The sequence below is a fragment of the Cucumis sativus genome, chromosome 3 (genome assembly GCF_000004075.3).
Source record: "Cucumis sativus cultivar 9930 chromosome 3, Cucumber_9930_V3, whole genome shotgun sequence".
Lineage (NCBI taxonomy): Eukaryota > Viridiplantae > Streptophyta > Magnoliopsida > Cucurbitales > Cucurbitaceae > Cucumis > Cucumis sativus.
The window spans coordinates 22,359,408-22,386,750 of record NC_026657.2 but is presented as its reverse complement, the minus strand read 5'-3'; the positions used below and the strand labels follow the sequence as shown (position 1 = coordinate 22,386,750).

The following is a 27,343-nucleotide window of genomic DNA, read 5'->3' as shown; positions in this document are numbered from 1 at the left end:
TGGGAAGATGTTTAGGATCATTTGAAAATTAGTAGAGAAATGATTCACATATTTAAAACGGAATGATTTGGTGCTATTGTTTGAATAATTAACGTTGTGAAATCTCTTTTGAAAATGCACTATTAATTCTCTCAAAGAAGTGTGACTTAGAGCATTTGGAGATGTGGCTAGAAATGAAAATTTTCTTATTTCTTTAGGCACTTGTTTGGAGGATAAATGAAAAGGCACACTTGTTAAACTTTAAAACTTTCCTTTGAAATTTAGAATCATGAAAGCTTTTTTTTATTTATTTTACTTTTTTTACTTTTAAGTTAGAATCATTTTCTGAAAATACCTTCTTAACCACCTTTTTCAAAATATTAAAATTTATTTTTAATGATTAAAAGCAGTTTTTGACTGGTAAAAGTAGAAATAATATATAGAATATCTAATGTCTAAAGTTCATATATGTTTGAAGAGTTTATATGCAAGTTTGGAGTGCAAAATTGTTTTGTTTGAACTTATTTGTCAGTGTTTGAGTGTAGATCTTTGAGTTCATATGTTATAAAGGTAACGTTTGAAGTTTGTTTAACAAATCTTCCTAATTATTTGTGTTTTATGGTTACTATATTTTTGTTTTAAACTTTTTTTATTCAATAATTATACTCTCGTGTGAATAAAACATGATAACAATCTTTTTCATTTATTTTTAATCTTATTTTTAGCATTACTCTGTATTTTTATTTTCTTATTTTATTTTTTTTGTCATTAATTATTTTAATTGAATCTCCCTTTCAAATTCTTCAAATTTGGAGGATTAGCCAATAACAAATCATTATTTTTTATAAAAAAATTTCTGGCTAGAAAATGCTATCTATAGAAAACAAATATATAATTTATGGATCTTTTTTCTTCCTTTTTTTGCGTTATTTGTTGCTTTTATTTTGAGTTTTTGTTTTTGTTTGTTTTTTGTTCGTCTTTTGTAAAACTATTCTATTCGATAAATAATTTTTCAAATTCTTGACACTCATTTCACATGTGATTCATTCTACATATAGTTGTTGACTTAAAGTAGACAAAGTAGAATTATTTATCTAATTATCAACCTTACACTCTAACAATCATAGAACGTACGAGTGTTGAATGTGCACAAAGAAAAGGGTTGTATTTAGGGTTTATTTATATGTTCACAAATAATAGAGACCGAAATTGACCGTCTGGAGATTGGCACATGAAGATGGTTGTCAAATTGGTTGTCAGAGAGTTGTTATTAGAAGTGGTTGTCGAGCTGGAAATTGATCATCAGATCAATTGGTTGCGCGAAAGTGGTCGTCAAAGATGGATGTTGAAGCCCATAATCAGTTGTTGTAGTTGGTCGTGTGAAGGGGGTTAGTGGAGTTGGTCGTCGAAAGGTGGTCATTAAAGGTGCAAAATTGGTCGTTGAAGTTGTTCATGCAAAAGTGGTCACTGGAATTATCATCGAAGTGATTGTAGGAGCCTGAAATTGGTTGCCAAAGTTGGACACCAGAGGTGATTGTCGGAGCTCAAAGTTGATAGTTGGAATTGGGAGTACTGTGAAAGTGGTTGTCGAAGTTGGTTCTGAAAGTGTCACAATGGTAGTGGCCAAACAATGAGTTGATATACTATATCAACACATTTGTACTCATGTTAGTGAGTCAAATACACTTTTGGTGATTAAAAAAAAAGCGACATACATTAATTATTAATAGTTAGTAATAGTCTTCTATCACTTTTTTTATCGATGATAGGATTACCTATAAATTAGTCTACCATTAATCGTAGTCTACCACTAATCGTAGTCAATGATAGTCACAAATATCATTGTTTATCAATGATAAAAGTGATATACTTTTATGATTGACTATCATCAATTCATGTATACCTTCAAAATTGTATTTATTGTCAATTTTCTTAATTAGTTTATCTTTTTAAAATCAATCTACCATTCGTAATCAATAATGATATATTTTATGATTGTCTATTGGTTATAGTAAATAATAATCTTTTATTATTAACTATGGATAATAAGAAAAATGGATGTACATTTTGGTGATAGTTATTGAAATTGTAAAACAATCTTAAATATTTGATGACAGAATTAATTGTATATCTGTCCTTTTTTTTTCTTCTATTTCATCATTTCATATAAATGTTGTTTCAATAATTTTAAGTTTGACATGTGGGGGAAGTGTCAAATCAAATCATATATGTTTGATTAAGACATAAGAAAACAAAAATTACACGCAAAGCCATTAGGGCCATACCATCACGTGAACAAAATTAAACATGGAACGATCTTCCATAGCGACAATGAAGCATGATTTTGCTCAAGCTTTTGTTCGTTGAAGAAGAGCCCCCCCCACCCCCCCCCCCCCCCCCCAGTCTCTCTCTCTTTAAATTATTAGGCCTTTCAATTCCCTTCAACCATACAAACAAATGGTTGGATTCAAAAACAATATCCTTCTCCATGAACAAGACTATGATAATAGGGTTTAATTTTTTATGGTCCTCTCCCACATGGGTCCTAATAATTGTTTGTTATCAAATAGTGTGGGAAGTTGGTGATGATCATAAGGTAAATAATGAGATAAAACCTATGAACAATCTGTATTTTATGTTCAAAGCTCTTGCTATAATTATAGAACCATTGATGATCATGAACAAGAAGTCCCTACTATGGCCCGTTTTTGGTGGAGAAAATAAATTCAATTGAGAAAATATCTAGCTACGGCACAAGCAGTAATCAAAATCTTAATCTATGATCTTAGTCCTATAAATAGGAGTTGTATCCCAATTTGTAAGTCAGCAAACTAGAGTTTGCTAAAATAATAATAATAATAATGTCTCTAATCCTTTTGAGTTGACTTTCTTTCGCATAAACGTCTTATTGAAATATAAATTTATATATTATATGATGATACCAAAAATTTGATATGCAGAATGTGATATTAGATATGTGGCACATAAAATAGTTAATATTCACATTAACTATTTTCATAGTGAGATAAATTATTTTCTTTTTTTCAATTTTTCTAATTTTTCAATTATAGTCAATATTTTGTCTTAGTCCTTCAACTTCCCCAAAACCCCAACTGATATTCTTTCACCAAACCTAACTGAAATCAGATGTGCATCAGTCAGTCCTTTTGGTTTCATTTTTTCCATCAAACTAACATATCTTCTATAAATTTAGAATTTTCAATACAAGAAGCTCTCTACGTAACCAGAGTGTCACAAGTAAATGGAAGTATAAAAGACACATCAAATCTCTAAAGAATCAATGAAAAGAAACTGACTGAAGCTGAAAAACAACCTGCCAGTAACAACAATCTTTGGAGAAATTAAAGATATTATTCTATATATTTCTCACAGTAAACAACGGTAGCCAATGTGTTGCTCAAATTCTTCAATTTTACCAGCAATGAAAGAATGAGAAATCTCAAATTTTACTTTGTTCTCATACATTTGACAATGACCTCAACAAATTTTTTGTACATGTGCCGTTTTAAGTAAATTTTCTTTACCTTCTTTCTTCCTTCAGCTCCCATTTTCTCCCTTACCTGTGGATTTTTTAGTAGAAACTCCAAGTTTTGTGCAAGAACCTGAGTACCTGGACGTCCCAAAGGATGAAGAAGACCTGTCACATTGTGCTCAACAATCTCCTTTGTTCCACCAGCATCAGTTCCAAGGACCTGTCCCATGAATCGAATGATGTGTTGTTAAATTAGGCATTTTTTTTTCAGTCTAATGATAGGTAATGGAAGGAGAATGGTAACAGAATTATCTGAAACACGAACTCTATAGGCAAGGCTCCAAATTCAACATTACCAACCACACAAGCCTTTGAATCAAAGTTAAAACTTCATGGAAACTTCTACTTCTCCAGCCACATTTTGCAGATGATTATCTTAATGGGCATTAAGCATGATAAATTTAGGCTTCCTTTCACAAGAGATGACATAATAAAATGGGGGAGTCGGACAATTTGAGGGAAATAAACTGAATATGAAACTAGTGAAAAAGCTTCCGCCAATGTTTAATTGAAGGGGTGCTTTCATGTATGGGTGTAGGGCAATATCCTCAGGAAGTGTATTGCTAGAACGCTTAATATGGTTTCAAATTCAATTGTCAGTGATCATCATCTTTATTTTCTTTTATTATAGTTTGTTTTCGGGTGAGGTTGTTCTAGCAATGAATTGATGCGAACGCAGTTGGAATGCAACAAGAGAAACAGCAGAGAAAAGTTTTTCTATATAAAGATGAGCTTAAATAGAAATGACCAGTCAAGTAGAATCTCATACCGGAAGACCAAAAGCCATTGCTTCAATAGTTACTCGTCCAAATGTTTCACCTATCCCCTGCAACATTTTTAAGATCAGTACACGAGATACAACCAGTGTGCTTGAATTTGTATATGCCAAAAATTTCTACATCAAGGAAAGATCCATTTTATTTGCTAATAGAGTGAGAATGTTTAGCCAGCTTATTTGACCCGCAATGGGATTTCTGCCTATATTGCCAAATAATTAAATCAATTTTTTTACATGCTCTATATTTCATGAAGAGGGATAATTTCCAAACATTCTAAGATGCACAATTTAAGTTCAATGGACTTTATGGACAATGCAACTACTACTGCTTTTACATGAGCAAGTCTTCAAAAGTAGATCACCTGAGAATTTATAACATAAATGTCTGCAGCAGAGTAAAGTGATGCTACACGAGTAGTTGCAGGAGTCCACAGCACTGACTGTGACAAGTTTGAATGTTGTGACAAGAACCTTAGAAGTCTTTTCACATAAACGACCTTATTGCTCTTGGATCCAACAGACCCGATTAGAAGTTTGAAAGACGTTTCCGGTAGTTCTCCACCATCAGCCAGCAATCTCCTTCCTGTTACCCTGGTCATGTCATTAACAGGACCCTGTAGATAAAGTTTCTCGATGCTATTTTTGCTTGACTCATTCAAGTTTATAACCGCCTCATTCGAGATGGATACTTTCAAGGGCAATCCACTATCATTCAATTTTTGAAGCAAAGCTCTCATATAACGCCTTCTGGCCAATTTTGGCCGCGATGGACTTGAATCATCTGGATTTCTAATTTTAGGATCATCTCTCTTAAGTCCCCGGTCAATCAACAAGTTGCTTGATTCAAGAAGCAAGAAATGGCCCTTTCCAGGATTTATGCTGCTTAGAGTCATTACTACTACATCATTATCACCCACTCCCATCTCCTTACGAGTTGTATTACGCAGTAACTGTTTTTTCTCCAACATCTTCTCGGGGCTGGAAGACTCAGTATTGAGAGAACATGAAATTCCAGCTACGAATGCTAGTTCATCGTTAACAGAGAGTGGTACAATTGCAGGTTGAGATCTCAATTTTATATTTTCTTCTTGACTCCAATTTAGCCACTGCTTTGATTGCAACTCTGATATGAAAATTAGCATCTTTACTCTGTCAAGAACAACTTTAGACCGATTGAAGTACTCCCTACGGTTTTCCATGATCCACCAAGCAACTTGACTTGCACCAGCTGGAAAATGCTCAATATAGCCATCTGAATAAATGATAGAAGCACTTCAGATGCTGGGGTTAAAAATTAACATTTAAAGAAAACTTTGCTCTTTCTACCAATCTTCAAAGGAAGTTTGACAAGCCTTTCATGCCACGAGACAGAAGAAGCAAGAAAATGAATTATACACACCCACACACACATAAAGGCAGAAATAAATTAGTAACAAAATAATTTGGACTGGCAGAGAGGGCCTCCAACAAAGACCATCATGGGGCATTCTTATCATTAAGGAGCAAACACTATACATTGATTGCCCTGGACATTTAAACACAGTTACTTTCATAGGCTAATAAAAAAGGAATCAAGCAATTCATTTCAAGGAACAGGCCTTCAACCATACATACAAGTGTCTCCAATCAACTTTGATTCCTCCTTAAAAACATTTACTTCAATAGAGTACTTAGTTACTTACACTTGGTTTCAATAGAGAAATTGTTGGATTATAACTCAAAAGATACTGTATAATTCACATCAAATAAAGAATACAAGCCTATCGATTATAGTCTATACGCGCTCAACCGGTACACTGAATGAGAGTGCCCAACAGTTAAAAAGTTTGAAGGAACGAAGTAAAAAAAGAAAGCAGCGGAACTGTCTAATTACGATCTGGGAAAGAAACCAGTCAGCCTGTAAAACCAAACAACTTCAATATTACAACAAAAACATTGTCAACTTTGATAAACAAGTTGATATTTTAATCAAAATTCATACTCATATAGGAATTATCAGTTTACCAATTGGTCAGAGTAGATGCACAACATTCCATACCGAGCTGAGAATTATTTACCACAAAGAATCAATAGGACAAGAACAAATATATATTGATTGTAGACAACTGAGGTTAGAATACAACTGTGTACACATTTGGACAATGAACACAGGTAATGTAGTTGAGAGTCTTGAGACAAGTGTTGCATGAAGGAAACAGAAAAATCAACTTGAATGCCATCAATGAAATGTCTAAATTATCAATTTCATGCACTCTTTCCTCTTAACTCTTCCAATTGTAAAACCTTAGCTCTCTTTCTTATCCTTTCACTTTCGTGGGTATAAATGTGGTTTTAGTTTATATATATATAGACACACACACACACATGTAGGGAACGGGAAAAGGGGTAATGAAAATCCCTATTCCTTCATCACTTCTTCCAAAATTAAGAACCATCTTTTATTTTAGGTCAGATCCTCCACTGAACAAAGATTCCCATATTTTGATAACCCATTGTGAGAGCAAATAAAGAGAAACTTTTACATTCACATTTTCATTTTTAACTAATAAATGGTGCTAGCTAAGACCAACCGGCAACCGTATTTCATATGCAATAGATAAATTAGAAAAGGCTCCTACCAATCCATGATGCACACACAGCGGATCCAGCAATCACCAGATCTGCCTTCATGGCTGTTTTAAAGCTGAGGTCAGCTTTGTCATCAAGCACTTTGATCCGCCTTCTTGAAAGCTCTGACATTAAGCCACCCTTCTTGCTAAGAGCTACAGCAGAAACTGAGGCCCCACAACTCAAGAGCTCTGTTGCCAGCTCCATCATTGAAATAGGTGCTCCCGTCATTGACAGCTCATGGAATATCAACACAAATCTTCTAGACCAAACAAGACGCGCAAAATCCCCTTTCCTATCACAGGTGCCAGAACGCTTCTCAGGACTCCACTCCAAAATTCTGTCCTCTGTTGAACCAAATGGGCCAACGAGCATTCCATAAGAAGAATTTTTCAAAGGAATTTCTGGCTCCTGCTCTTCTATGTCATGATTTGTGACTTCTGCAGGGATTTTCCCCTTGTGCACTTTATCACGCTTTGATCTCTTACTTCTTTTCCTTGGTTTTGTTTTCTTAGAAGCAGAAACACCATTTGCCTTTTTAGCCAAAACCACATTTACCACTCCTCCATCACTCCTATCATTCTCACCAGATCTATTTTCAACTACTAAACGATTGTTAGTTGAAATCAGACTGAGGGACTGATTCTGTTCAGAGTCTAACTTCTGATTACTTTGTTGACCGCCAAATCCCAAAAACTCATCCTTATTTTCTCCATGAGCCCACCTTGATTGAACATAAAACCCAAGATAAGCCCACAAAGTAATCAGCAATAGCCAAAACAAGACTTTATTATTTCGAATCCAATGCAAACTAAAACCAGTACTCCTAGCTTCTCTTCTTGGTGTTCGACTTGAATGTAATCTCCTAAATGAAGGGGAACCCCTAGGCGTTGATTTTCCAGATACTGAAGGCTTAAAACTGCCACTAGGCCTTAAAGAAGATGGCTTGACTACATTTCCAAGAAAATCTCCTCTGTTGTTCCCTTCCATCTGTTACTTCAATTTTCTACATTACCAAGTATCATTGCGCGTTAGAACCTTGGACCACTCACGAACAGCCAAATGCCGTAAACCAGATCCTTTGCAGCAGTTTAGTATAGAATTCTACACAAAATAAAAACAAGAAGATGATCAGTCTCACTTGAATACAAACCTACAAATAACTAAATTCCACATTGGCGCCGTTAGCTGCTAAAGGAAAATGAAAGGAAAAATGCATTCACAAGTTCTCAAACAAGGGCCGGTATTTCCTGATAAAAAAATGTTCAAGAAACAAAAAGGGAAAAAAACCCATCTACACAATTAGTAAGGAAACTAAAAAGTAAATGATAATTCACCTGAATTACAAGTTCTCTGAAGGCATCAGTAACAAAGAACCATAACTAAAAGGTCATTTCTTTACCTAAGGTAAGCAAGAAGCATGCAATAAACAGAAATGTAACATTTCCTAATCAAACTACAAAATACATTAACTAAACATCCCCCAATCAATCAACCCCAATCACTAAGGATCAGCCGCAAACTCTTTGAAGCTACTTCACAACAACTTGGGAAACAAAAAAAAAAAATTCACATCAAGGCATGAAATCAAGGAAGAAAAGAAGCAAAATTAAGGAAATGAAAAGGACATAATGTGAATTGAGTAAGATTATAACATGGATCTTGTTGAGTGGGAAGTAGAATCAAGATCTGAGCTCCGAGACTGTTGAATGTGGGATTGGAAGGTGAAGGGAAGTAGAAGAAGAGTGAGAAATGGGTTGTGATGTAGTTCTTGAAGGGAATTGGATGAGAGAGAATGAGAGGTTTGCGAGAGAGAGCGATGGAGGAAATTTGGAGAGTGAGCAGTAGCAAAGCTGAGAAGAAAAAGGTATGAAAACGAATGAAGTAAGCATATGAAAATTCAACGAGAAACGATCATACGTGCGACAATTGGCGCGTGAAACTTCTTACGTTTTTTTCATTATTATTTTATCTATTTGTTTTGGATTTAGTGGTACAAAAATTTTAAAAAATAAAAAGGTCCTACCGGGAGTCGAACCCAGGTCGCTGGATTCAAAGTCCAGAGTGCTAACCACTACACCATAGAACCACTTGATTGATAATAATTATTTAATTATATCCTTATTTATACTTCAATTCTTGTGGTGTTTTTCCATCTATGTTTAATTTGATAAATATATTTTTAGATTAAGTAGGACTAATATTATATCTTTATGTGTAAAAGTAGTATAATTTTTTGAACTTGACTATCTGTATATTTATATAATGGAGGGATGTTCGGTATACTACGCAAAGTTAATAAATCTGATATTAATAGGTTGGAATTAATAAGTTTGTATTTGAGGGGTAGAGTTATCAAATTGAGTTCCTCACTAATTATAAAAAATTGGATTAAGAAAATAAAAGATAATTATTGGTTAAATGTGAAAAATAGAGTACTAATGGAAGATTGAGTTCTTGGTAAATTATTAAATTTGAAAAGGCATCAAATAAGGAAAAATGAAATTAATTGATAAATGTGTAACTTCATTCAGTTAGACAGTGTGAAATGAAAAATTATGAAATTAATTGATAAATGTGTAACTTCATTAAGTTAGACACAGTGTGAAATGAAAAATTAGGATGAGCAATTAACATTTTTGGTATACATATTTGTACATTGTACTACTCTTATATTATCTCTTCTTTAAACATTAATCACTTATCTGGTAAAATATTTTATAAAAAAAATTGTTGAAAATAGTTATAAATATAGTAAAATATTTTATAAAAAAAATTGTTGAAAATAGTTATAAATATAGTAAAATTGTAGAATGTGTTTCCAAATGGAAAAATTGTTGAAAATAGTTACAAATATAGTAAAATTGTATAATGTATTTCCAAATACCAAATTGATTTGTAGATGGAACCAATTTTGCATTTTGAATTACCACACCGTGAAGTATTACTCATATTGCTCGTGTACATGTTCACAAGTGTTTTGTTGAACTATATTCATTTTAGTCATGAAAACTGATATTAATTCAAGAAAAAACTAGCACTATAAAATTAGTTAAAGGGAAAAAAATAACATCCAAAGAATTTGAATAGACAAAAATGAGAAATAAATTTGAGAAATGTAAACGAGTATTGTCCATCAACTCATAATTTACAAAGATATTTCTATATAGGAGAGGAAAACAAGAGTATATTAATCAATTTGTAAAACCAGCTTGGCAAATACATGTAATATAAAACTAATTGTAAGTACACATTTGACTCACATTTTGAGTCAAATGAACATATCACCAACAATAAAACAATAAAATCTGAAGAAAAGACAGAATCAATCAAACAAACGAAATTAGAGTTATTGGTTTTTGGGTAGAGAAAATTGCATCAGTAGAATTCTCATTTCAATAAAATGTTGGGTGCAAAATGTATACAACAAAACTTCACAGAGAAAAGTAAGAAACTTCTTCAGTGCCGATGATGCACAAAGACAATCCCTAAAGAACAAGGCCAGAGGACGATGATAATGAATTTGTTGTATTAAACTAACATGATTTTTAAGGCCACATCTAAATCACAATAACATATGAGAAGTAGTAGTTTGCAAAGAATCTCAAGGGCTTTTCGAACGCTGTTTCCCAACATGATGAAAGAAAACTTGTGTCCTCCAATGCCGTTTATCATGGTGCCAAAGCTCCCCCCTCTTCATGCTAAATATTTCCTTTCTCTCAACTCAAGTTAGGTGTTTCCATGCAGCAGCCAGGAACCAATCATCTTGCACGACCTCTACTTATGTGCCGTAATCACTACAATCAAAAGGATGACCTACAGAAGTTATAAACCAAAACGAATACAATAATTCTTCGTTAGCTTGGGTGTGTTTGTGTTTGTGTTTGTGTGCGTTAGCATGTCTCTATGGTCGGCAAACATATAGGTCATTGAAAAATGAAGTTCTAAAATGGCATTTTGGGATCAACTAATCACCAGAGACAAAATTGGATTTCGCACTCGCCCAACCAATTGCTTTTAGGCTGATGGGGTATTCTTACCCCACTCTTCATCAGCCTCACTACCATTAACAAGAACTGCACCATCCGTTGAATCTGCATCAACCACAATACCCTCACCCTCCTCTTGGCTCTCATTACCATTGGGTTCTTCTATATGCTTCTCTTGCTCTTCTTCTCCATTCTGTTCGGCATCCTGTTGTAAAAAACAGTTGAAAGGATAAAGAGAGGGATGGAGAAAGTGATAACAACAGCATAATATATAATGCTAGATTCTATAACACTGAGTTGAACAAAACTATGGGGATGCGAGTTTATTTGGGATAAAATTAAACAAATATGGAACTCATATTTTGTAACAGAGATGTTCTCTTCTAAGTTCTATACATATTCGAATTTGCATTCATTGGGTATAGATGAAAACCTCCCACTACTTGGAATAGACACTTCAAACTATGCTCTTCATATCAACAGGTTCGTCGCTAAGATTCAAATCCTAAAGTAACAAAACCAAAAACAGCATCTACAGCTGAGATCTTAATTCATTTTCACTCGAGCAAAGGCCCATACCTCATGATCAATGTCTCCATTTTCAAGATGCCCTTCTGTTTGCATACTTCTAAATGCCTCCACAAGTGTCGTGTATGGCTTATCAGCAAGATTACTATACTCCTCTGCAGGGTTAAAAACTCCCCTGAAAAACACATACCAAAGAGAAAAGAGACCATTTATTATATTTATAGTAGAAGTCAGGTATCAGCAAACTATATAGAGGCAACAAAACAGAAAAACATTGTAATCCAAACTTCGAATGGATTATGAGTTCGCTGTTTTGTTTTGCACATGCATTTGTGCACTTCCGCTGGCAGGTGCACAAAATGATGGAAAAACAAATCCAACCCTAAACAGAAAAAAACAAAACTTTTACCTGTCTTGTGCAGCTCTAGATTCAACAGAAAGTGCAACTTGCCAGTCATCAAACAAATTAGGATACTCCTCAGGATCAGCCAATGACTCGGCAGCTTTTGGGTTAACCTGAGTTACGGCCAATGTTTATCAAGATGTCCTAGGATCGTAAAAGAAATGCTAATACAGCCCCATTAAATGCAGTTCCTTTCTACAAATCATAACTTCATAACTACATGAGCACAAATGAGAAGTTTTCGCATGTTATACTATCAGTGTCCACAATTTCGAAAAACTTTACCGCCATACGTTTATTTACAATGTCACTAAAAACTATAAACTTTATGTTCCACAATGTTAATAGTAGGCATTGTCAAAAATGCTTCCTTCACCGATTCATCTATATCTATACTATCTATCCTATAAAGATTAAAAATAATAATAATAGAAAAGCTATGAAGGAAGAACCTATACATTTCCATTTTGTAATTATTTTTTTATTAAGTTCATTTTCTTCACTTCACTAATGGGAACTTGAGAAGCAGTTGTTTGTAAAGTGTTTTTTAGTCCAATAAGCGTAATTAATGCTAATAGGAGGCAAATATCCAAGTAAAGGTAAGCTTTACATTAAATTGGTGAATCCATTCACATATTACGGTTGCGATCCATATATAAAAAATAATTTAAAATCATTGTCAATACATATACGGTCCTTTTCAAGCTATCAAGATGTAAGTGATACCATAAATTAGAACACTCAAAGTTCTATAAACAATGAAGATTAAAATGTTTTGTTTTTCATAAAGGAGCTACGGAACCATGTCATAGTGAAGCTTTGAAAAATTAAGAACATATTTTAGACAATGAAGAGGAATTGTTATATATCCTTGTACTTAATTATGCATAGTATACTATTGTGTTACAATATTGGTCCAGTGTTCGAAAATTTAGTTTACAGTTAGTACAAATCATGTATAAAATGAAAGGATTCAAAATTCTTATTCCTGTTTTATAAATGGGGTTGTGGAAAATAATGTTTTCCTATTTCGCTCTTAAAATTTTCATAATTTTCATAAACTATAAATTTTACATACATCTCACAACATGTTATGGACTAGTTTTAAATAAATAGAACATCAACAGAAAGGTAACCATTTAGCTTACCTTACTCAGGTCTTTCCTCCAAATTGCAACTATCTCTGATACCTTGCTTGGAAGATAAGATCGAGCCATCAAAGCAGCTTCAGGAATCCTATTACTGTAAAAAAATTATATATACACATTGTACGTATTTTTAGTTATATGATACAAAATTAAGTATTATTTGACATGAGGATGGTGTGCAAGAAGATTTTTCTTGTTTTACCTTTCTACTAACAACTGAAGGCAGTCTTCCAATTTACCCAACATAAATAAACATAGGAATGCAACGTTGTTCTTTCCTTGCTCCTTGGCAAGGGTTGCAAGTTGTGATATCCCTTGAGCGTCTCCTAGGGAAGAGTACAGCAATAACAAACCACTATAATCTACAGCATACTTCAAACATTCCTCGGCCATGTCTAACTGCAAATGAAACAGAGGAACAAATGTCAATCGACATACACAAGAAATGAGCGCTTGCAAAAGTTCAAAATGAGAAGGAACCTTTCCGATGGACATAGCCAATTCTCCAAGCTGCTTCCACTTGGATTCACTCTGTACTTCAACTGCAATTTCCTGCAAGTAGGCCAGTGAATTTTTTAATGCGCATGAGAAATGAAAATTTTAATTCTACGTTTCGCACAGTTAACTCTATTCAGTAAAATTAAACAAAATACATATAAATAAATAAAAATACATATAAAAGTTAATTATACCTTTGCAATTTCTAATCTACCGAGCTGTATTGCAAGATCAAATCTATAATCCAGATCAGTAGCTACTTCCAGAGCTTCCTCTGTCATACCTCGTGCTTCCAAGAAACGGGCCACACTAGCAACGAACAGGATCAATTATCATACACTAAACTTTACCAGAAAGACAGTATCGAAAAGTTTAAATCCATCGGGCACAACCAAGAACAAACTAGCAAAAGATACAGAAATCCCCAAGAAGCAAAATGTTTGAGTATGACAACAAGAGCCCTTCGATATTCAGAATATTTTGGCACGTAAGGAAATAGCATATCCAAGAAGCAAAAAAAAACAGAAACAAGAAAGACTAAACAAAATAAGTCTATCTTTTAAAAGACAACACAGGGTATGACAATAAGGGCCCACCGATTCAAAATATTTCAGGTACAGATACCCATAAGTTTCCATATGGTTAAATACTATCAAATTTGCCATTTGAAATATTATCAAATGTTGGGTGTCGAAGTAAATATTCAAGGTGGGAACTGAAGAAACAAAACACAGAAAGGGAAAAAGAAACAAACAACTCAAATGAATCTCAGACTGTATCAGAAGTTGCAGGACAGGAACCATCCACAACCATGGAAACAAATAATGGGGCAGTACCTTCATATCCAAACAAACCTAGCTTATCATGTACAAGCTAGGCTAGAAACCAAATAGTATTGAACAGCAAAATATTCTCAACACTTCAATCAAAAACTTTAAACTCTTTGATCTATTACCTGTTATGATGCTCCTTGGGAATTGAAGGTAAGATTTCATTGGCTCTTTCATAGTCCCCACGCATTACAAGGGTCTTGTACTCAATCAAGCTAAGAAGTAATGTGTATCCAACGACACTGCATCACAATAAATAACATCAAATTTCTGAATGCAGCTCATATCGAATCAAGATTCCATGACTCCATGAAAAGGACTAAAGTTTCCATACTTGAACTCTTTGTCTATCAAATAGACCCGACTTTGGCTGGCAAGATATCCAAGCAAATACATGGGTCGATCCAAATGAAACATTGTGGTTACCTGAAATTATGATGTTATTTATCAAGTTAGATTTTGACTCGTAAATATATCTGCAAGTTGACAAAAATTAACAACCAAATGTTGATCATTCACAGTACCTCGCCACCAACACAGTAGTTCAGTCTCCAGGAAGAGTTGTTGTAAATGAAGCAATCCCCAACCCAAAGGCCAGTCCTTGCACGTTCATTCACTTCATGCAGGAGCTCAAATGCATCTTCAACCCCTTGTTCATCAACAGGCCTTCCACTATCTAAATAGGAAGAGACTGCATCACGCTGCAATATTCACTTCTGTTAGCTGAGAAACGACTTTCAAGGCAATGCTTCAATCCATACATATACAAATACATCAAAACAATGATGCAGTGAGAAGCAAGATTCAGATTCATATTGTGTAAGGAAAACAATTGAACATCATCGACTTTTTAACGACATAACAAGTATTCTTACATTGTACTTCAGGATATAAAATGATGTATCACTGGCTATTGCCAGCAAATCACCGCTATCAGCCCAATAAAGGTTCTGGAAATAGTCAATTAATCATAAAAGGAATTAGAACCATATTACAAAAGAAATGGAAAACCAGTTAACAAATGCAAGTGTGTACCAACCTTCACAGTTACATCAATACGGCGGATCAGTCTGCACTCTGCCCAATCATAGAAACATATAAAATCATTGGAACACATGGCTAACAGAGTTCCTCCATAGATGTGCTCGGCTGAAAAGGTAGGTCGAATACTCCTCTTTTCCTGAAAAGTTAGTTCTAGTTAACTCCACTGTCTAACAATGGAACAACATAAAATAATGACAGTAGTTTTTATAAAAACAATAATACTTATTTTTACTGAGTAATTTAGTATCCTTGCACTTGAATGCTATAAACTCAGATGTTGCAGTAAAACTCTATAGTGAGTTTCTAACCACATTCTCCAAGAACTCTCTTACTCCTCCAACACCAACTCATGAACTTACCATAGAAGGCACAAGTACCAGTGACAAGTAGTTTTATATACACAACAGCTCATGATATTCATATTCATCTATTCCATGTTACATCGTGTAATATGATTATTTTTAATAAAAGACCAACTTTGCATATATGATATAGATCACATGTAATTAACTATCCTAGCTGTACATATCCATGAGGCTGTTGTAAAACACCCAAGTTCCAACAAGTTCTTCAAAGCACTTGGTGCAAGAACAATAATTATAATTTCCAATCTGTAACTATGCTCTTCAGCACCTAAGAGTGTGCATCCATATGCATGCGTATAGCCAAAAGGATCAGGAAATTCATTTTCCAAATAGAAAATCACATTAATATCTTTCACCACTAAAGCAACAAATAAAAAAGTGAAGTCCTATGATGAAAATAAACATAAACCTGGAAATTTTTACTGAAAATTTTGATCTTCGATGTACTTTCTCTCACAGCATATTCTCCATCAGCCGACCAAACGAACTCCAAAGCTGAACCAAATGACCTGTTTCTCCATGCGAGAGCAGTATATATAATATACTCACCATCTCCACAGACAACAACAAATCTCCCATTGGGATTGTGCTTCAAGTTCTGTAAGACATGAACCAGAGAGTTTAAAATATAAATATAAGAAATGAGACTCTAGTTATACTATTTAAATGAAAAGGGTTGGTCAGCCATGCAAGGAGCAATAATAACTATAAGTAATAAATTTCTGCAAAGACTGCAATCAAAAGGTCCCACCACGACCATGCAAAACAAACTTAAACTAAATGTTCTCTAAGATGTGTCTCCTCACGATGATATTGATATTTAGATAACCAAAAGTTCCCAAAGGAAAATACACAATCCTCTCCTCCACGGAGAATTTACTTCAAAAACAAGCTAGCGAACAAACAATTATTTATGTACTCACTATGTGGAGAACAGCTAACTCCCTCACCCAAATGGTCCCCACAAATATTCTCTCATCTCACTCAACACTTCCCTCCCCAGCAGCAATGGTTTCACCTCCATTGACCTTTTTGCCCCTTCTTTGATATGTAACTTGAATTGGTAGCCAAAAATATTCTACCCATGGTATATGAATTAGTGTAACTATCAAGTAACTACAACTCTACAAGAAACTATAATTGGAAATTGAACTCAGAATCAACAACTTCATTGACTTAGAATAAAACATAACAGCAGAAACAGGGGCCAAGAACCTAAGAAAAGTTCTCGAGAGGTTCTGAACTAAAATTCAGTAAAGACAGGAAAAGCGGTGTTCATGGAAAGTGTGCATGTGTATATTAAAAATATTGACATACACATCACCTACATTATATATATTGAAAATATTAAAATTCAGATCTCCTATAAATGGCAGTATATTGCCAGAATAAGCATGCAAAAGTATAAACATCACTATAGGCTACAATCGAAGGTTTTCATAAAATAAAGGAATAGCTCGAGCCAATTCATGATAAAATATACAGAGAATTCAAATGCAGATGTAAAAGTAACTTACTTGAGGATAGAGATCACAAGTTCCCATCTCCTTAACAGCTAAAGGCAATCTCTCTCCATCAGTAACCTATGAAGCAAAAAAAGCACACAACACTAAGGCCACACCAGAAACAAGTTAATGATCAATAAAAAGTTATAGATAAAAACATTCCAGACCTCAAAGTCTGCTCCCACACTTTTGATGTTTACAGTTTGAATTTCATTATGCTTAGCCCATATTATCTTTCCACTGTTGTCCATACTTGCAATAGGTACTTCCCGGCCAAGTTTTACCATAATGGTTCCTTCATCATAACCAATCACAACCCTGTAGAGAGTAGTATTTTAGCCAGGTTCAAGTCATTGTAAATTTTATGAATCATAGAAATTTTTGGTTGAAACCCCAATGGAATTCTTCTTGACCATAACATCATGCTAATTGAACCAATACTGTGGGAGGGTGGGTATGGTACAGTAGGGATCTCAAGTTAATGTTTTAAGAAAATAGAAATAATGGTATAGCATTCAAAAATCCTACATCAGGACACGAAAGAAATGTAACTGAGATTTTAACATAAGCAAGGAAATTGAAAATTGATCAACTTACCGGCGTGAGCTCTTCATGTATCCAATTGCCCAAACTCGCTCAAGGCCATAATTTAATGTATTTTCAAGCCTGTAAATCAGAAATAATTAAAACTAGTGGAAATGCCAATGAAGCAGACGCAATTCCACAAAATCTAGATACAAAAAGTAACAAAATATAGTAATGAAAAGCAACTGACAGCCCATAACAAACCAAGTTGTCTGTCTCAAAAAGAAAAACAAGCAAACAAACCAAGTGATCATACTTCGTCATAGTCTCTTCTTCTTCTTCCTTTTTTTTATAGAAACTTTTCCATGAAAGACGTGAAACAAATAAAAGAGGGAGAAAGCCTCAACCCAAGAGAAGAACTACAAATAGCCTTTCAATTAGGGCAAAGAGAAGACAGTCTATCGTTACAAAGAGAACAGTATAATCCAACAAAAGAAAATGAAAAAAGATCCCTCATCGCTCTGGAAAATTATGTGGTTCCAATCAGCCCAAAAGGTAGCTCTAATAAAATTCATCCATTCCAATAGTGTTGGCCTTAATCAACATTAAAACAACAATAAAAACAGACATGCAGCATGCAGCATACTAATGATATCACTGAGAAAAACAAAGCCCCCGTCGGAAAAATCAAAAACAATATTTCAAAAAGACCAGTAAAAAGATAAGCGAATAGAGAATAAATGAAAAAATATAAGGGGAAAATGAAACGAACACAACAAGGGGAGCCCAGTTAACACAAGAAAGTGCTCCAATAAATCAAAACAAGGCTTCGAGAAAAATTACAAAAAACTTTACACATAAAAACTCAAATAGAAGCGTGAGATCAAATAAAAGACCACAATTCCCCTACAGATCTTTCAACCCCTCTAAAAAATTTATTTTTCCTTTCCTCTAAAGACCTCTAATAGCAGAAAACAAGCAAACCAAAGCGCTACCCTTGTCCCAAATTGGGGGCAAAGACACCCTCAGCTCAAGTAAATCTCCAATCAAAGAAAGGAGGGCAACAACATCATTAGCCTCCCTGTCAAAAAGGGGACGATTGAGACCAAGTGAAATAGAGGAAGAGTTCCAAAAAAAAAGGAAAGACAAAAGCAAGAAATCAGAATTTTGAATTGGATAAATGGTAGAGACGAGAAAACAAAGCGTAAAGAGGGCTAACCCCCAACCATTGGTCTTCCCAATAACAATTCTCATATTGTGAACAAATGGCAAAAAGAAAGGGAGCCAATCCAAAATAGCTTTCCGAAGATTTTTTGGGTGATACCTCTCAAAACCCTCTTCAAGAGACAAGCGAAGGGGTGAATACTTTTTTTTTTAATAAAACAACTTTAATTGAGATTAAAAATGAGAGGTACAAGGACAGAAGAGCCCCATAAAGACGAACCTCAAGTTATGAAAGGGGTCCAATTAAGCAAAATGTGACCAATCATATGATTACAAAACTGCTTCAAAACTGAAACCTAAAGAGAACCATGAAATCTAACCAATGACCAGACATCACTAAGATCCCACTCTCTTCCTCTAAAAATTCTAGCATTCTCTCACCCCAAACATCCGACAAAATCATACCACCCCAGCTAACCACAATAACAGCTTTTTCAAGAGACAAGTGAAGGGGTGAGGACCATATCTACTTGCAATAACATTATGTCACAAATGGTCAAACTCGAGAGAGAAGCAACACAACCACTTAGCCAACAAGGCCCAACCTAAGAATCCCTATACCCAAACTCCTAGCCCCATCGGGTTAGCGTTGCCACAAACTTCTAACTAACCAAATGTGAACCTTTCCCTTCCTCCACCCCTTCCCATAAAAAAGTACCTATAAGCTTTTCTAGGGTATTGTGGACCCTTACAAGGATTCTAAATACAAATAAGGATAAATCGAGATGCCACTAAGGACTGATTGAATCAGGGTAAGTCTATCTCTCAGAGAATAAACTTCTATTCCCAGACGATAATTGTTTTTGAATCTTTTCCACAACGGGTCCCAAGTAGAAGTCGTGTGGAAGGATATGGATACCCAAGTTCCAATTTGTGGCTAAAAAGGAAGACATTGGGTCGGGGAGAATCATGTCAAATGAAACTTAAAAATAACCAAAACAAGCCTAGACCTAAAGCTAAACATGCCAAAAGGTTTGAAGTTCTAGAATTCATGAACAAAGAAAACAAAACAAAATAAAAGAACAAAAGGTTTGGAGTTCTCGAATTCATGTAGACTACAACAAAGAAAAATAATTCTTTTTGGAGGGTCACTGAAATTCCTAAAAGATGCATAACTGATGTGGTTTCTCAATCTGCTCCAATTATACTATTAAAAATAATGCATCGTATAAGCATTGATCCAAATAACTGCCAACATATGCATGCTCTTATAAATTATAACAACGATTAGTGACAAAACTTACCTATAAGTTGTTGAATGCCATATGCGAACCGTTCCATCTTCTGAACCTGTAATTATAATTGGAAGGTCTGGATGAAAACAGACTGCGGAGACATTGTGTGTGTGACCTTCAAGTGTCTGAACACAACTCTTCGTTTGGTAGTCCCATACCTGTGTTTGTAAGATTACACACTCATTAGCCACACTAACATGTGTCCATTAAAACATCTACACTTGAGAAACTCGTTAACCAATAAGGACCTTAGCAGTGTGATCGTCAGAACCAGTAATGAGGTAAGGTTTGTCACCTCCTGTGAAATAATCAACGCAATTCACTCCTTTCTGATGGGCATCTAACGTAAAATTAGGATCAGGTGATCCAAGGTTCCAAATCTGCAAAGAGGAGGCCAAAAAGTTACCAGAGGGTAATTAGAGTAAATAAAAGAAAATTGGACAAAATGCACCCACATGGTAATTATTATACCTTTATTGTCCGATCAAGGGATGCACTAGCAAAGGTGTTGGTGTCTTTGGGATTAAATGTTACTTGCATCACATAATGAGAATGCCCCTCAAAAATCTGAGTACACACCCAACCCTTATCCCAATCCCAAAGCTTTATAAGCATATCATCAGATGAAGACAAAACATAAGGAAGGTTAGGATGAACAGCCACACATCTGATGTAGTCTGTGTGTGCCTCAAAAACTTTTATCTTGTCCATTGTATTATAGTTGTATACACGAATAAACATGTCATCAGCTCCAGCAACAACCCACTGCTTCCGTGGTATAAATTTGGCCGACCTGACTGCAAAAATACCATTAACATTGAAAAGTAAAATGAGGTCCGATCAGGAGAGCGTGAAAGAAAAGTGCTGCTTGGGAGGATACAATCTCAAATAGACCAGAGAGAAGGAATATATATTACCTGGTAACTCAGTGACCTCAAAAGATTTAACCATAGTCTGTGACGTCATTAAAAGGCTAGAGTTAATTTTAAATGTCTAAAACTTGGGACTAGACAAAAAATTCAAGTCAATTGAATGTCTACGCTACTTTTAACCTTGTCCAATAAACAGATCTACATACCTGAGATTGGTAGTTCCAGATACAGACAGTTCCTGAATACAGACTTGCCAGTATCCTGCAGTAATGATAAACTGTTGGCCATCGTTCTTTCCATTGTCCATTCTCAATAACTAACTACATTAGAATCCTCCAGGAAAACAACAAGACGGCAAGTGACATAACCGACACTATCATTCATAATGCCCTTTTTTGGTGCAAAGATATACAGCCATACATAGTCATAACTTCTTTTTCCTTATTGCAAATTGGTAACACCTTTTGTAAACCCTCTGATTGGGTTCGTTTTGTAATCTCATTTGATTGGGTTCCTCTTGTACCATTGGATATATTTGGACATTTCGTTTAATTAATGATATTGTTTCTTATCCAAAAAAAAAAAAAAAAAAAACTACATTGTAAGTTTGGTACCTTTTGATAACTTTAAAAAAATAATAATAAAATAAAATGCTCCTCCTAATTTTCTTGTAATGGTTTTTTTTTATTATAAGAAACAATTCCATTGATTAAATGAAATATCCAAAGAGATACAAAAAGGACCTCTTTTACAACGAGTTCAAAAGATCTCTCCAAGTAGCTACAACAAAATTTTTAACTATGACCATTAAGGTGCTTCATACTATGAAGATTCTCATAAAAATTTAAATTATCAGTCAGTCAAAAAAAAAAAAAAAAAACGAGTTTCAAACTTGAGCTTGGTAGGAAGTAGATAACAAAAACGTAAACTTATAGATGGGAGTAGGGTAGTGTTCATAAGCTTAATTTTCCTTTTTTGGTAAGAATTTATAAGCTTAATCTTCAAAAATTAAAAACTAAAAGGTACATGCTTGTCAAATGGAGCTTTGATAATTACAACACAAGAGCACGAAACTCATGTACCCAAACACCTCGTGTTGCTATAATCCAACATAAAGACTATTATCTTCAATTAAAGTACCAAAACTAATGTACTCAATCCAACTGAAGCAGTTTCCTCTCCACAACATATTTTACTAACCCTTCCAAGCAGTTTCTAAAATACTAGACTCCTTGAAGGGTGTAATATATCTAGAAAATAGAACTTACCATGGCTCTGTTGGGTGCAAGTCCACAGACTTTACTCTTTCCGACCTTTGAGCAAGTTTCCTCTAAAAATAAAGAAAAATAAAAGAATTAAATCATAATCAACATATAAACCCAGTAAGAAATCTGATTAATTAAAATAGTTTGTAAAGTGTACCTTGATTGCGAGTCTGAGAGGCTGTGGTCACATAAGAAAAAGAAAATAAAAAAACCAATTAATTTTCATATGTAGATATAGTGTAATTTTCAATTTAGAGTCTAAAAATCTCAAAAAAGGGAGGAATAGGAATAAGCACTAATAAAGAAAATCATAAACAATGATCGTGTATCTCAGACAAGAAGGTCCAAATCCAACTAATCCACTACCTACCCATCTCCATATCGGCAAAAGAAGGTACAGGACCTATATTTCAACTCGGTATTCCACCTAATTCATGATAACACACTCTTAACTGTAACAACTCAATCATCAGATCACAGGCAGCAATTCAAGTAATGATTTCACACGAAGGCATAACAGAGCAAAATTCCAAGCCAATTACCAAACCGTAAGCGAGTAATTGGATTCCAAATTATGAATAGAAAGCAAAGCAAGTTGAAATTTAAGAGAAGAAACTAGGAAGTAAACAAACAACAGAGCAAGAAACAGTAAAAGCGAAGCAGATTTAAGTCAGATCTAAGGTTCAGTAGAAGGGGGAAAGCGAATTGGAAATGAAAGAAGATCGTAAACTCACCATTTTTGCACTGAGAGAGAAAGTGTTATAAGAGATTCGAACACCGAAACCGTGAGGATCCGAACGATTCGAACACGAAGAGGGAGAGAGAAATGAGAGGGGATGGGATTCGAACCTTGTGATGTGTTGTGTTTGTCTAAGAGGAGATCCCTCTGGAAATATGAAAAACCAAAAGAAGTGATCGATAGATCGATGGATCGATGGATCGATGGTTTGCAGTTGACACAGAATTACAAAAATGCCACTGCCTTAGTTACGATATGTCGGCATGTTACTTTTGTAAGGAACGTCGAGATTTTAGACAGGATTTTAGCTAACAAGGTTATGAATTACATTATACTTTGCTTTTTTGCTAAATTAGCATCAACAGTTATAAATGTTTTGATAAATCAATTAATTTGCCAACCTTAACCTGTCTTTTTCTTTCTTTTTACTCTTCCTTTTTTTCATGAGAAACAAATTCAAACACAACCAAATCTCATGCCAAACATTCTTAATCCCACAATTTTAGAGGCCAATCGAGAAAGTTACATGTCCATCAAATAAAAGTACAAATTAGAATAAGCATTACCATCTAAATTATGGATCACTTTGTTATAGATTCTAAGATCCTTGATATTCAACCTATAAATCAAGGACAAGGCTTCAACATAGATCACATCAAAAGAAGATAAGGAGAAGTTCATTGAATAAAACTTATTAACAACGACCTTAACATCTAATTCAAGCCACACGTTCTCACAACTTAACCTCTCAACAAGCTTTAGGGCAAAAAAAAAATAGTCATCGACTCATACAAATTGCCGGTCCGATGCAAAGCTTGAGCGGCCACCATGTACCTATTCTCATTTATAATCATGAAACCAAATATAGCTCCTCCCAACTGGAAATGGTGACGAGCAGCATCACTCTTGAGGTCATAATACACATAAATAGAGGGAGCCACTGTGACACCACTCCAATCGATACGAATCTCCTTCTTTACAACTAAAACAGGAGAACACTTTAGACTGCTCGATCTTCAAGTTGTTTGAATGCTTTCCAAGCCTAATCAATATACCTCCTCAAGCTAGTCAATAGGTGAGCACGATAGACTGAAAAACCAAGTTGACCAACCAAATCAAAGATAGTCAGTTGAAGATAAGGGGAGGTTCAGTCGATGTCCATTTGAGAAAAAATCAAACCAAAACATTTTTTTAAAAATTTCAAAGGCGACCTAAACCGACCAACAACCAGTTTGTACTCCTTTGTGGTCGGGATTGGTTTGAATATTTATTAAACCAACTATAGTCGATTCAATGTTGTTTGGTCCAAAAACCGACTCCAATCGTCTTATGCTTTTCCCTAACAGTCAATCTTGAGGTCGATTTGAGTAACAAAAGAAGGGAGGTGGGTCTTGTTCATGTCTTCCCACATAGACCAACAAATAACACCAAATCAGATGAACTTAAGGAAGCTCAACTTCACAACCAAAGCAACCAATTTATCAGAAAATGGAGCACAAAACACCAACAAATCTTAAAGCCAAGTAATATTTTTTCTTGGCTGATTTTATTAAAGAATTTTTATTTTTGAGCAACATGTCAACGACATTGTCAAGAACTACTTTAACAAAATTATTATTTCCATAAATGAAATATTAATTGATTTGCAGATTTGTGGATTATTTATTCTCCCGCATATCTTCTACCTTTATTCTCGTGCAAATAATGTATATTCTCTTCAAAAGTATATTTCAAAAGCTAGTCATATTTATTTTGAATTATTATTCTTTTTAGGGTTAACCGCCTCATGAGAAAAATGTGTACAACTTGAATGTTTTGAGTTTAGGGTTTGTCAAGCCTCAACCATCATGTATTGATATTGAAAATTCTTGTACTTGTCATTGAAACTTTTGGCTCTTTAATCATTGTAGGACTTGGAAGGAGTTCGATATTGATATTGTATTTAGAGAAAGTCTAAATATAGTGAATGCGAGAGGATCTCACTTTTAGGGAAAAACTAAGCATATTGTATTGAAGGAATCTTATACAAAGGTTAACGAAGCATTTTTGTGGAAGTGAGGGGAGCTCAAACTTAGTGGAGCCTAAGTTTCAACGTTGAAGAACAATCTATATGGAAGCCACTGAATGAGTAGTCTATCATATAAGTATTTTCATTATAATTGCTTAAAGATATATTGAAGTTTCATTCTACCAGGTATAATGTCTCCAGTCACAAATGATTTTGCACCGAACTGGATTATCAATCTTTGTATCGTTACTTTTTCTACTTGTTTTCACGAGTCTTTTTTATTGGATATATTGTTATAACACTGTGCTTGATAGAATATCCTTTGTTAGATAGTTTTCACAAAATGTTAGAAGTCAAATTACATTGGAACAAACACATGGCTTTCTAATTCAAGGTGGGTTCCACATCACGCACACCATTTCACACAAAAACAAACCAAACTATAATATGTTGTTAAATGGTTTGATAGAGGATTGAGGTATCAATCAGAATGTGATCAAATGTACGGTTAAAATGGACAAATATTTATCATAGATCATTGTCTCTTTGTACAAATATGAATATTTATCATAGATCATTGTCTCTTTGTACAAATATGATAATGCACTCTAACTATTTTTCTTTTTCTTCCAAATTAATATTGATTTCCACTTGTAAAGTATTTTACATATTTCATGATCAAGTGATTGATCATAAATTTGTTAATGTGTTAAATTTACCACAACCCATTAGTTTAAGTTTCTTGATTAATCATCGATTATATGAGTATAGTTCAATAGACATAAACATCTATTACCAATCTTTATGTCTAAGATTTGATTCCTTTATCCCATGTTATATTGTTTTTTCTTTTTTTAAAAAAAGCTCTTAACCATACAACATTAGAGATGTAATTGTTGATGCTATTTTTAAGTGGTGTGATATCTATTATCTATATACACCCTCAAATCCAACAACAATTAAGTTAGTTGGTCTGTAAGGATAATCTAAGATAGAATTGAGATTGTTTATCAAGTAACAATTTTAAATATATTGTATTGATACATATTTCATGATACAATATATTTTAAATTGTATTGATCAATAAACTTCACATTATCCATGTGTTTTTGGTCAATTAGTTAAAAGTTTGGATTCTTTTGTTTCATATAGTTGATTAGGGGGTTTCCTTCTTATACAATGTGTAAATTGATTTTTTTAAAATATAATGAAAGATTGATTAAACTATTGATGACATTTTCTCTAAGTAAATTTGATTTAGTTTATATTATATTATTTGAGCGAACAAGAAACATATTTCCATCTCAAAACCAGATATTAATCATAATTTTTTAGAATTTTAAAAGAGAACTGATTTTTTTTTAAAAAAAAACTTTTCAAAACGATGTTCTTGGGGGAATTGGAAAATGAGGTGAATTTTGAAAGAAAAAAATAAAGATAAAAATAAAGGAATTGTTTTTAAACAAATTAGATAAACAGAGTGATTTCTTTTGTAGCTGAGTCCCTCTATCTCTCTCTTCTCTTCTTCTTCTTCTTCCTCTTCCTCTTCCTCTTCCTCTTCTTCTTTACCTATTATCAATCACATCTTACTTATTGCTTTTTTCTTTATATTATTTGTACTTCTCAACAAAATTTATTTTAATTTAAAAAATCCTAATTTTAGAATTAGAGTCGGTCTAGAATACATGTTCCAACGTTTAATTTAAAAATGAGTCATTTTAATAAAGTTAGACTTAAACATGCAAGTTTAGTAAACACCCACCCCACTTAAATTACCTTCACTTAAGCTTTGTTCGTCCCGTACAAAGAAAGCCACTTTTATCTGTCATTCAAGCAACAAGTATGAGATTCATACAAAAACTTAAGGGAAGAATCACTCAACCATGCAGGTAGATATTGATGATAATCTTGCAAGTCAATCGAGCTACAAACTCAATGCCTTAACCGTAAATCTTAATCGAGACTAGACATCATTCAAATGATCAAAGAGAATGCAAGTAATCAATTGAGGTTAAGTTTTAACTAGATTTATTCGACGAAATCATGTTCAGATAAACTCGAGGTCTAGCTACTTCAACATCTAGACATGCTCTGAAAGGATTAAAAGTTTCTTATGCTTGCTTTCCCTCTATTGTGGAGCGAGAAGGATCCCTCCTTAAATCTAAGCCCTTAGTCAAGACTTGAAGCTAGGCAACGAACTCTAAGATTAAGTAGTACTGGTTTTGCTTAAGGCAAAGGGAAGGCTTCC

At 34.1% G+C, this 27,343-nt stretch overlaps 2 protein-coding genes and 1 non-coding gene across 6 annotated transcripts; all 3 read right to left on the bottom strand.

Moving 5' to 3' along the window:
* Positions 1 to 3,278: 3,278 nt before the first annotated feature.
* LOC101207532 lies at positions 3,279 to 8,788 on the bottom strand. Its single transcript, XM_011653219.2, has 5 exons — positions 8,573 to 8,788; positions 6,929 to 8,021; positions 4,673 to 5,562; positions 4,302 to 4,358; positions 3,279 to 3,692 (listed from the first exon to the last, which is right to left on the bottom strand). Exons 2-5 carry the CDS (start codon positions 7,905 to 7,907, stop codon positions 3,447 to 3,449), a joined length of 2,172 nt encoding a protein of 723 aa, XP_011651521.1. The 5' UTR covers positions 7,908 to 8,021; positions 8,573 to 8,788; the 3' UTR covers positions 3,279 to 3,446.
* Positions 8,789 to 8,934: 146 nt separating this feature from the next.
* On the bottom strand, positions 8,935 to 9,006 carry TRNAQ-UUG. The gene has a single exon. It is a non-coding gene; the product is annotated as a tRNA-Gln (tRNA).
* Positions 9,007 to 10,273: 1,267 nt separating this feature from the next.
* LOC101207279 (coatomer subunit beta'-2) lies at positions 10,274 to 23,331 on the bottom strand. Of its 4 annotated transcripts, none has more exons than XM_011653220.2 (25): positions 23,083 to 23,331; positions 22,506 to 22,526; positions 22,352 to 22,413; positions 21,290 to 21,344; positions 21,129 to 21,165; positions 20,683 to 21,008; positions 20,460 to 20,591; positions 20,221 to 20,369; positions 17,825 to 17,893; positions 17,395 to 17,545; positions 17,240 to 17,305; positions 16,132 to 16,320; positions 15,353 to 15,493; positions 15,189 to 15,263; positions 14,838 to 15,014; positions 14,648 to 14,739; positions 14,439 to 14,555; positions 13,678 to 13,792; positions 13,466 to 13,537; positions 13,188 to 13,384; positions 12,986 to 13,079; positions 11,844 to 11,950; positions 11,486 to 11,609; positions 10,958 to 11,111; positions 10,274 to 10,733 (listed from the first exon to the last, which is right to left on the bottom strand). In XM_011653220.2, the coding sequence occupies exons 1-25, from the start codon at positions 23,083 to 23,085 to the stop codon at positions 10,699 to 10,701; spliced, it is 2,760 nt and encodes a 919-aa protein (XP_011651522.1). In that variant the 5' UTR covers positions 23,086 to 23,331; the 3' UTR covers positions 10,274 to 10,698. The 4 variants fall into 4 exon arrangements, with proteins under 4 accessions (XP_011651522.1, XP_011651524.1, XP_031739285.1 ...); XM_011653222.2 differs by having other exon boundaries at positions 10,274 to 10,714; positions 23,083 to 23,271; XM_031883425.1 differs by having other exon boundaries at positions 10,893 to 11,111; positions 23,083 to 23,270.
* Positions 23,332 to 27,343: the final 4,012 nt, after the last annotated feature.